The 12,295-nt window shown below is 34.1% G+C and overlaps 1 protein-coding gene across 1 annotated transcript; it reads right to left on the reverse strand.

Annotated features, from left to right (window-relative positions):
- On the reverse strand, window positions 9,609–10,103 carry LOC109839896. The gene has a single exon (XM_020408347.1). The coding sequence runs from the start codon at window positions 10,101–10,103 to the stop codon at window positions 9,609–9,611; it is 495 nt and encodes a 164-aa protein (XP_020263936.1).

The raw sequence follows: 12,295 nt of genomic DNA on the forward strand, positions 1-12,295 counted from the left end.
GTGACCTCCGTTGTCGGAGCTTGTTTGAATAAGCTATCTATTGTGATTTTTAGACAGCCTACAATGAGTCGTAGAATTTTAGTGAATAATGGTTTTATGAAATAGTCGATAACCTGATTCGCAAGTGGTTACAGAATTTTTGACATAGTTCGTTATTGAGGTGCTGCACATTGTGGATTACACAACATTGTGTATTGGTATCCGTTTTCATCTACCAAGGGTAGTATGAGGTGTTTGGTTGACATTTATGACATTGTTTGTAATGGTACGTATTGTTTTCCTTCATTATTTATTCTTAGTTTGGATATTATACTTAGAAACCCACAGCTTGAGACACATGGTATATATATGAGGGTTTCCTTATTTGGATTATTTCGTTCGACGTACCAGTCTAGTGTTGTGGATTTCTAAATATAAATTCCAGTTAGTACGGGATAAATGAATTAGGTAGACTATGCATATTATAGGTAGAGCCTTCATTATACTTAGTAGCCCTTCCCCTGGGGGGCGGATGAAGATAATCTTGCTAGCGCTCTGACGTTGTTGTTTTCCCTTCTTTTCAGGCAGCGGATCAGTGTTTCGAAGAGCCACAGGTTGACGAACTTTCAGCATAGTCACCGTCGTTTATCCGTAGTAGATTTGCTCCACAGTTGTTTAGTTATGATCTCTAGACTTGTATTTTATTTTGGAGGCTGAGAGCCTATGTACTTTTCAGTTGATTCTTACATTTGAGCTTATTTACTTCTTATTTCAGATTATTAGATATATATCTTTTTCTTTAGTTGAGACTTGTTAATACTACTGTTGGACCATGATTTTGGATATTTATGGTGTCTTTTTTCTTTATCATGTTCATTGTATGATTGTCTTTCTTATGTATGCTTGTACCTACACTGTTTTTATTTGATTCCACTAGAGAGATATTACTGTGATGGTGAAACGTGTTGTTACACAGTGTTAGGTGCATGACATATTTGACATCTCTGGGTTTACCTTGGACTGCAGCCTCGGTGAAACCAGGGGCGTCACATCAAAACAACTAAAATGGCCAAAATCATTGGTCATATCTCATGAGATTATAAATTTTGGCCTTTTGATATATTAGTTGCATGTAAGTTGAAACCATAAAAATAGCCAATATTCATGGATTATAGCTCATGAAATTGTGGTTTACAGCTTATAAAATCGTGAATTTTTAGCTTTTAAGAAAATAGTTGCTTACAGATCAGTACCACTAAAATTGGCAAAAAATCGTTAGTTATAGCTCATGAAATCATGAATTTTGACCTTCAAAAAATTATTTGCCAATGCTATAAATGGCTAAAAATAGTGGTTATAACTCATGAAATCGTGAATTTTGGTTTTAGGAAATTAATTGTCAAGAGGTCAAAACCTCCGAAAATGGTCAAAAATTGTGTGTTATGCCTCATGAAATCATGAATATTTTCCTCCACAAAAATTATGGGCTATAGCTCATCAAATTATGAATTTCGGTCTCCGTGATTTGGAAACGGGTCGTAACCACTTAATGGTCAGAAATCATGGCGTACAGTTTATGATGTCACAGGTTTTTTGCTTTTAAAATATTATTTACCTACAGATCGAGACCACTAAAAATGGCCAAAATCGTGGGTTATAGCTCATGTAATTGTGAATTTTTACCTCCCGGAAATTATTTTTCTTGCGTGTGAAAACCATTAAAAATAGCCAAAAATCATAGATTATAGCTCATTAAAATGTGAATTATAGCTCGTGTAATTATTTGCCAACGGGTTGAAATCAATAAAAATAGCCAAAAATCATGGGTAATAGCTCATGAAATCGTTAATTTTGGCATCCGAGGGATCATTTACCAACATGTCAAAATCACTAAAATTGTAAAAAAAGTAATGGGTAATAGCTCATGAATATGTTAATTGTGGCCTTTCGGGAAATTAGTTGCATTGAAACAATAAAAATGGTCAAAATTCATGGGTTGTAGCTCGTGAATTTTAGCTTTTGATAAGTTATTTGCTTGCAAATCAGAACCACTAAAATTAGCAAAAACATTTTTGTTATAGCTCATTGAATCATGAATTTTAACCTTCATAAAAACTATTTGCTAACGTTTGAAATGGCCAAAAATAGTGATTATAACTCACAAAATCGTGAATTTTGGCTTCAAGGAAATTAATTGCCAACGAGTCAAAACCACTAAAAATAGTAAAAAAATTGTGAGTTATAACTCGTGAAATCAATAAATTTTTTCCTCTACGAAATTATTTGCTCATGGATTTAAACCATAAAAATTGGTCAAAAATTATGGGTTTTAGCTCATGAAATTGTGAATTTTTGCCGCCTAAAAATTATTTGGCTACATGCGGAAATTATTAAAATAGCCAAATAATTGTGGATTAGAGCTCATGAAATTGTAAATTATAGCTCATATAATTATTCACCAATAGGTTGAAACCACAAAAATAGCCAAAAAATCATGGGTTATGGCTCATGAAATCGTTAATATTGGCTTCTGGTAGATTATTTGCCAAGGGGTCAAAACCACTAAAATGGACAAAAATTGTGGGATGTAGCCATGAAATTATGAATCTGGGCATTCGGGGAAATTAACTGCCTATAGATTGAAAATATAAAAATGGTCAAAATTCTTGGGTTATAGCTCATGAAATCGTGAATATTAGGTTTTGAGAAAATAATTGGTTACAGGTCAATACCATTAAAATTGAAAAAAAAAATTCATTGGTTACAACTCATGAAATCATGAATTTTGGTATTCAGAAAATTATTTGTCAATACTATAAATGGCCAAAGAAAGTTGTTATAACTCATAAAATCATGAATTTTAGTTTCAATATAATTGATCACCAAGGGGTCGAAACCACTAAAAATGATTAAAAATCGTTAGTTGTAGCTCATGAAATCATAACTTTTTTCCTTTAGAAAATTATTTGATCATAGGTTGAAGCCACTAAAAATGGTCAAAAATCATGAGTTATAGCTCATCAAATTGTAAATTTTGGTCTCCTCAAAAATATTTGGAAACAAGTCATAACCACGTAATGGCCAGAAATCATGGCTTATAGCTGATGATGCCATGAGTTTTTTGCTTTTAGGAAATTGTTTGCCTGCAGATCAAAACTACTAAAAATGACCAAAAATACAAGTTATAGCTTATTAAATCCTAAATTTTTGTCTCCCAAAATTTATTTGCCTACATGTGGAACAAATAAATATAGCAAAAAAATCATGCAGTATAGCTAGTGAAATTGTGAATTATAACTCATGTAATTGTTTGCTAACAGGTTAAACCCACTAAAAATGAACAAAAATCATGGGTTACAGCTCATTAAATCGTCAATTTTGGCTTCTAAGAGACTATTTGCTAACAGACCAAAATAACTAAAATGGCCAAAAATCATGGGTTATAGCTCATGTAATGGTGAATTTTACCTTCCGATAGATTATTCGCTAGCAGTCAAAACCACTAGAATGATCAAAAATCATAGGTTATAGCTCATGAAATTGTGAATTTTGGCCTTCTGGGAAATTAGTTGCCTATAGGTTGAACCATAAAAATAGTCAAAATTCATAGGTTATAGTTCATGAAATCGTGGGTTATGGCTTATGTAATCGTGAATTTTAGCTTTTAAGAAATTATTTGTTTATACACCAAAGCAACTAAAATTGGTAAAAAAACTGTTGGTTATAGCTCATGAAATCATGAAATTTGATATTCAAAAAATTATTTGCCAATGCTAGAAATGTCAAAAAATAGTGGTTATAATTTATGAAATCGTGAATTTTGACCTCCAGAAAATTATTTGCTAGCGCTAAAAATGGCCAAAAATATTGGTTAGAATTCATGAAATCGTGAATTTTGGTTTCGGGGAAATTAATTGCTAACGGGACGAAACCACTAAAAATAGTAAAAAAAAATTGTGAGTTATAGCTCTTAAATTGATGAATTTTGGTTTCAAGAAAATTAATCACCAAGGGTCGAAACCGCTAAAAATGATAAAAAAATCATTAGTTGTAGCTCACATAATCGTGAATTTTTTCCAATAGGATATTATTTGCTCATAGGTTGAAACCACTAGAAATGGTTAAAAATTATGAGTTATTGTTCGTCAAATTATAAATTTTGGTTCCCTTGAAAATATTTGAAAACAGATCATAACCACTTAATGGCCAGAAATCTTGGCTTATAACTTATAATGCCATGAGTTTTTGCTTTCAAGAAATTGTTTGCCTGTAGATTGAAACCACTAAAATGGCAAAAAATTACAGGTTATAGCTTATTAAATCTTAAATTTTTTCCTCCCAAAATTTATTTGCCTACATGTGGAAACAAATAAATATAGCAAAAAGATCATGGATTATAGCTTATGAAATTGTGAATTATAACTCATGTAATTGTTTGCTAATGGGTTTTGGCTTCCAAGAGACTATTTGCCAGCAGGTCAAAACAACAAAAATTGCTAAAAATTATGGTATGAAATTATGAATTTTTGCATCCTGGTAGTTGCCTATAGGTTGAAACCATAAAAAATTATTAAAATTCATGGGTTTTATCTCATGAAATCATGAGTTACAATACGAACTCGTGAATTTTAGGTTTTAAGAAAATATGTGCTTACAGGTCAATACCACTAAAATGAGCAAAAAATCATTAATTATAGCTCATGAAATCATGAATTTTGACATTCATAAATTTATTTGTCAATGCTAGAAATGGCCAAAAATAGTGGTTAAAACTCATGAAATCATGAATTTTTGCTTCAAGGAAATTAATTGCTAAGTGGTCAAAACCGCTAAAAAGTGTCAAAAATTATGAGCTATAGCTCATGAAATCGTGAATTTTTTCTCAAGTGAATTATTTTCACGTAGGTTGAAACCACTGAGAATGGTCAAAAATTATGGGTTATAGTTCATCAAATTGTTAATTTCATGAAATTATTTGGAAACGGGTTGTAACTACTTGATCGCTAGAAATCATGGCTTATAGCTTATGAAGTCATGAGTTTTCAATTTAAGGAAATTATTTGCTTACACATCGAAACCACTAAAATTGTCAAAAAATCATGGGCTATAACTTATGAAATCGTAAATCTTTGCCTCTCAAAAAGTATTTGCTAGCATGTGAAAACCATTAAAAATAGCCAAAAAATCATGGATTATAGCTCATGAAATTATAAATTATAGCCCATGTAATTATTTGCTAATGGGTTAAAACCACTAAAATTGGCTAAATAATTATTTGTTAATGGGTTAAAACCACTAAAATTGGCTAAAAATCGTGGGAGCCCATAAAGTCGTCAATTTTGGCTTCTGATAGACTATTTGCGAACAGATCAAAATAATTAAAATGACCAAAATCATGGATTATAGCTCATTTAATGGTGAATTTTGCCTTCCGATAGATTATTTGTCAGTGGTCCAAAATCACTAAAACGGCCAAAAATCATGGGCTATAGCTCATGGAACTGTGAATTTTGGCCTTCTGAGAAATTAGTTGCCTATAGGTTGAACCATAAAAATAGTCAAAATTTATAGGTTATAGCTCATGAAATCGTAGGTTATGGCTTATGGAATCGTGAATTTTAGTTTTTAAGAAATTATTTGTTTATAGATCAAAGCCACTAAAATTAGCAAATAACTGTTGGTTATAGCCCATGAAATCATAAATTTTAGCATTCGGAAAATTATTTGCCAATGCTAGAAATGACCAAAAATAGTGGTTGTAATTCATGAAATCATGAACTTTGACCTTCAAAATATTATTTGCTAGTGCTAGAAATGGCCAAAAATAGTGGTTATAATTCATGAAATCGTGAATTTTGGCTTCAAGGAAATTAATTGCTAACGGTTCGAAACCGCTAAAAATAGTCAAAATTTACGAGTTATAGCTCATGAAATCATGAATTTTGGTTTCAAATAAATTAATTGCCAAGGGTTGGAACCGTTAAAAATGATAAAAAAAATTATTAGTTATAGCTCACGAAATCGTGAATTTTTTTTCCTCTAGGAAATTATTTACTCATAAGTTGAAACCACTAAAAATGATAAAAAAAATATGAGTTATAGCTCATCAAATTATATATTTTGGTCCCCTTGAAAATATTTGGAAACAGGTCGTAACCACTTAATGGCCAGAAATCATGGATTATAGCTTGTCATGCCATGAGTTTTCGCTTACAAACAATTTTTTGCATACATATTGAAACCACTAAAAATGGCAAAAAAAATTAAAGGTTATAGCTTATTAAATCCTAAATTTTTGCCTCCTGAAATTTATTTGCCTACATGTTGAAATAAATAAATATAGCAAAAATATCATGTAGCAAAAATAATCATGGATTATAGCTCATGAAGTTGTGAATTATAGCATATGTAATTATTTGCTAACGGGTTAAAACCACTAAAAATGACCAAAAATCATAGGTTATAGCTCATAAAATCATCAATTTTGGCTTCCGAGATGCTATTTGCCAACAGGTCAAAACAACTAAAGTGGCCAAAAGTTATGGTATGAAATTGTGAATTTTTGCCTCCCGGAAAATTAGTTGGCTATAGGTTAAAACCATAAAAATTGTTGAACTCATAGGTTATAACTCATAAAATCGTGAGTTATAGCTTACAAAATCGTGAGTTTTAGGTTTTGAGAAAATATTTGCTTACAGGTCAATACCACTAAAATTGGCAAAAAATCATTGGTTATAACTCATGAAATCATGAATATTGACATTCAAAAATTTATTTACCAATGCTAGAAATGGCCAAAAATAGTGGTTAAAACTCATGAAATTGTGAAATTTAGCTTCAAGGAAATTAATTGCCAAGGGGTCTAAACCTCTAAAATTGGTCCAAAATCACGAGTTATAGCTCATGAAAACATGAATTTTTTCTCTAGAAAATTATTTGCATATAGGTTGAAACCACTAAAATGGACAAAAATTATGGGTTATAGCTCATCAAATTGTTAATTTTGGTCTTCATGAAATTATTTGGAAACGGCTCGTAACCACTAAATCGCTAGAAATATGAAAATGGTTAAAAATTGGGCAATGGGTCATAAAATCATGAATTTTCACTACCGCAAAATTATTTGATAGCGGTCGAAACAATTACTAAAATTGCCAAAAACCATTGGTTAGAGCTCATAAAATTTTAAATTTCTATATCCGCGAAATTATTTGACAACGGGTCGAAATAAATAAAGATATATGATAAAAAAATATGAGTTATAACTCACAAAATCAAAAAAAATTATCACCGCAATATTATTTTACAATGGGTCAAAATAATAAAAAATAGCAAAATATCATGGTTTATATAGCTCATAAATCTTGAATTTATAACGGGTCGAAATGATTAAAGAGATGGTTGAGGGCCAGGCAATTTTCAAAGCTCTCCACAGCAATGTGACCCGCAATCCAAATCATCAAATAGTTATTTCATACCCTGACTATCTATCGTCTTGTACCCAAATTAAAGCATAATAACAAAGAAAATGTATCTGGACCGAAGAGACGCAACATATAAATGACGAGAAGTTTCCAAAATGAAATTTCACCAGGTGCGTGTGCATGCATATGCATGTACGTACGTATATTCATGACGTGAATATAACGCAGCGTGGAAGTGATAACCTCAGAATCTACCAAGGATGTTCTCTGAATCCACAAAGAACGATTTTCGAATCCACGAAAAACTTCGAATCCACGAAGAAAATATTGAAAAAAGAAATTTTATGTATGTATATTTAATGAGAGAGAGAGAGAGAGAGAGAGACTTCAAATGCGCAGGGTGAAGCTTTGAGTTTTAAAAGATTCCAACATAAGGGAAACTTAGGGGCTTATTTGAAATAAGAGGCAGCAATTAATTAATGTCATACAAAACCCATTACATTACATTTACATCGCTCAAATCAATTTACATTAGAATCTCCTCCCCCCCTCGCAATTAATCAAATTCCAAATTCAGGTAGCGCGATAGAGGCGGCACCTCGTTTTTGAGCCACTCGCAGACCTCCTACCCAGCCTCCCGTTGGCCCGTCGTACTTGACTTCCCTCCAACCGAGGTACCTTGTACGGGCGACAACCGCCGACCCGCAGCGCTCCTGCCTACCCTCCGGGCCTCGCCTCGGGAGCCGCCGGAAGCCACCGAAACAACGGAAGACGACGACGACCAACGGCCGACCTCGCCGGCGGTGGCGCTGAAGTCGAGGTCGCCGCCTCGAAGTGGAAAAAGGCGCCGGGCCAGGAGGAGGGAGGGACCGGAACGACTAGTAGGGCCGGTGGTGGCGGCCGAAGGAGGTCCGGTGAACGACATCTGGCGGCGCGTAGCCGCCGCCCATGGAGAGAATTGGGGGAGGGATTTGAGAGAGAGAGAGAGAGAGAGAGGAGGGGGGGGAGGGATTTGAGAGAGGGAGAGAGGGATTGTTGGTTTCGGATTTTGCTTTATTTAGGGTTTGGTTTTTCTTGGGGGCTAGCGGCGATTGATTTGGGTAAACTTCGCAAAGTGCCCCCAAGAAGTTTGGAAATATCACTCGACACCCCCCGCCTCCCTTGGCGTGTTTCTTGGGTACATAAATTAGCAATTTCAACGACTTTCACCAGAACACACTACGAACGCCGCAAATACATCCAAAATATATAATGATAGAAAGTGTATATATATATACACGTGTGTGTGTGTGTGATAACAAAAAAAGAAATTAAAAAAAAAAAAAAACAGTGCAAGAAAGAAATCTGCCTCTGCATCTTCATCTTCATCTGCTGATAAAACCTCTATAAAACCCTCTGCCTTAGAATCAACAATAGCTTTTTCTTCCTTCTCTAATGATGATATTCAAGAGGTCTAATTAATTTGTATGTTTTTAAATTGGATTAGGAGTTGGTCTAATTTGTATGCTTTTAAATTGGATGTTAACAACTGTTGACATCTCAGAATGGAGTTGAGAGAACCAAACTCAGCCAGCTTCTTCTCCAACAGTAAAAGGAAAAAAGCCCTAATACTATATGTAAAGACATGGGAATATTAATTATATATAAAGACATGAGCGAAATAAAAGTATGAGTTGTCCAGCCAAATCGTATTCCGGTAGAAATGATATTTAATCAAAATATAAAAACGTATTATGATCAATATATAATCAGATTCACATGTGTATAACACAATCTAGAACCAGAATAATACCGAAAGAAAAGCGACGTACGACTACACACAAGCGATCACCTATGAATATTTATCTCTAGAAACGAACAATTGTCTCACTTCGATAATTATCCCATTTTAAATAATCATTAGCACCTAATGTCCCACGATCACAAGTTTACTAAAGTATATACTGACCAAACAATCAAATTATATCATTTGAAGATAAACTAAGCAGAATGTAGAGTTATTATTGTGTTATATTGAGAGATCCACTCCAAAAGGAAGGATCGAAACCATAGAATTAAACACATTTCACACCAAAAATGTCATGATAGAAGACTAATGAACTCATCAAAGCTGTGTAATTTACATCAATGGCGCCGCAATTCAAAAGAATGAAAAGCAAAAAAAACGTATACATGAAAATGGGGAGGGGAAAAAAAAACTTCGACTCATGCGCTTCTCTCAAGCATCTCATTATACTGCAAAAAAGAAATCTGCCTCTGCATCTTCATCTGCTGATAAAACTTCACTATGAAGTCCTCTGCCTTCGAATCGATCCCTTCTTCTTCCTTCTCGTATTCCTCATCAACTTTGCGTACCAACTCCTCACTTTCATCAACAACACGGCACTTCTCTTCTATTTCCCTAACGTCATTCTCATCCCATTTAAAGTAATTCCTCCCATCATCGTCGAAATCAACAGTCGAAGGGTTCGCGCAGGAAATCCAACGGAGCGAAGCAGGCCGATGCATCTTGAGGTGGAAAATGGGGGTCTCGTCGATCGAAAACTGGCGCTCTAAGAAATGCATCCTTTGGGAGCGGAACTTTGCTTTGGATTTGAGCCTTTTCTTGTTCAACGCGGCGCTCTTTCTGGCCCAAAGAAGAGCCATTCTCAGCACTGACCAGGCGTTTCCAGCTGAAATCCCCTTCTTCTTTGTTCCCATGCTAGGAACAAAGAAACAGACAACAACGGCAAACACAAAGATTTAACGTGGTTCAGAGCAAATCTTACGTCCTCAGATAGCTACGGCAGATGATCTCTGCCACTATCCAGAGAACGAAAGGGTTGGTGATGATGGATCGAGGAGGAGGAGTTGATGAGTTTATATAGGGTTTTTGGTAAACCGTGTTGTTTGAAAGAGACAATGGGGGTGGGTTCTTCGAATGTGGGGTTTTTTTGGTTTTATTAGTAGAAGAAGCGCGGTTTCAGGTGCGGAGATTAAGGATATAAATTTAATTATTTAAGGTGGAGGGTAACAACTGTTGACACCCCAGACTGAGGTTGAGAGAGTGCAGAAGCTGGCTGGATCTTAGCCGAGGTTTGTTGAAATATTCCCTTTGGGTAAATTGGTACTAAAATGAACTAATGTTTCCCATTTTTGACTCCACTTAGGGCCCGTTTGGTTGCTGAAAAGAGGAGTTGAAATGGGTAGAAAACCTGTTAAAACTGTCGGGTAGAAAGCCTGTCAAGACTGACAGTTTTTGTCAGTTTTGACGAGCTTTCCCAAGCCCTCTTCAGCAACCAAACGGGCCGTTATAAAATTACTACTTAAATAACTTAAAGTTTGCAAAGTTTTTAACTAAATGATCTAAAGTGTAAAACGTGAATGTTATGTTAGATGATTCTAGGAATACTTCCATGTGATGGGTCATGTGACGGTCCGAGGTCATTATTACCCCTAATATTGCAACCAACTACCCTCATGTAATATATTTTCCTCCCGGAAATTAGACCTAAAGCTAAAATTTTTGCATTGTCTTCAATTCAATGCGATGAAACATGAAGGAAAGCCTAAGATGTTGAACTCCAACATGAAGCATGGGAGGAGAGGAAATTTACCTTAGAGATGGAAACCCTTGTCCCAAACTCAAGGCAAATTGCACAAATTTCTCTTCCTCCAATTTGAATTGAGTCAATGTGCTATCCAAATTGAGATCTCTAAGTCGCTAGAGCTCTTTAGGCATAGTAATTTTGGAGAAGATGAGGAATTATGGTATTTTCTACTATTGTCTAAACTAATAACCCCATCATTTATACATTCATAGCATGGGGGAGGTGGGTATTTTCATCTTTATGAGAAATATATGACGACATAAGCATTTTTTTAATGAAAAATACAATAGGTCATTTAACTGCAACGCTTTGCTAATGGAGTCGTTTAATAAGTAAAAATAAAAAGGAAACAATAGGTCATTTTAGTGCAATTAATATATTCCCTTTTCTGCAAGATAGATCCAATAGAAAGATCAGTTAAAAGGTAGATTTTTTAGCTAATCCCCCTTATGTTTGAAAATGTCAAAACACCCCCTTTTAGTTCGGCCAATTTTGAGAAAACCCTCCTCAACTTTAAAAAGGTCAATTAGTCCCACTTAATAAATTTGGGGTGTTTTAGACAATCCCCCAAACATTTTCAATTTTTTTCAACTAAACCCTCTTAACATCGTTTGATGAACTGTTAAAAAGCCCAAAATAACCCCTTTCAAATTAACTCGTGTGAATTCAAACATATGAAATCCTTCCTTATGAACTGGTATCATGAGATTCATGGACGCATGTGAACAAGAAATGTCCACCTTGGTAGTCTAATTGAATGAAAAAAAGCATCAAAAGTACAATACATTTAACATTACTTCAATCATAATAGGTTATCATTTCACATATAGTTATGATTTGTATTAATGGCCCGTTTGATTGATAGTAAGTATCAGAAGTAGGAAGTAAATCAAATCTATTATTTTAAAAACTATGAAGGAGGAAGTGACGAAATTACTATTTTTTTCTTTTTCATAAAATTTTGGAAGTAGAGGAAATCATAATTCTTCTACTTCCTTCAATTTTTTTGTTTGAGTAGCAATTATAAATATTTTTAGGAAAAGAAAAAGAAGACCTTTCGGGATTTTATTTAGAAATAAAGAATATTCATACAATAAAATTGATTTTATTCCTAAATTGACTAAACTTTAGCTACGTCTGAGGTAATTCTAAGCCTTGAGGGGAATAAACTGATTCAAGAAGTAGGGATGACATATAGACGTCACGTCAGCATCTAAAGAAGTGCTGAATAACAACTAAATGGATCTTATTGAACGATCGTGATGAATAAAACTTACTAATTTAGACGATTAAGATTCATTT

The sequence above is a fragment of the Asparagus officinalis genome, chromosome 5, assembly GCF_001876935.1.
Source record: "Asparagus officinalis chromosome 5, Aspof.V1, whole genome shotgun sequence".
Taxonomy (NCBI): domain Eukaryota; kingdom Viridiplantae; phylum Streptophyta; class Magnoliopsida; order Asparagales; family Asparagaceae; genus Asparagus; species Asparagus officinalis.

Bases quoted from the DNA above. Each gene is read 5' to 3' on its own strand.
- LOC109839896 (XM_020408347.1), bottom strand. From the start codon at position 10,103: ATGGGAACAAAGAAGAAGGGGATTTCAGCTGGAAACGCCTGGTCAGTG.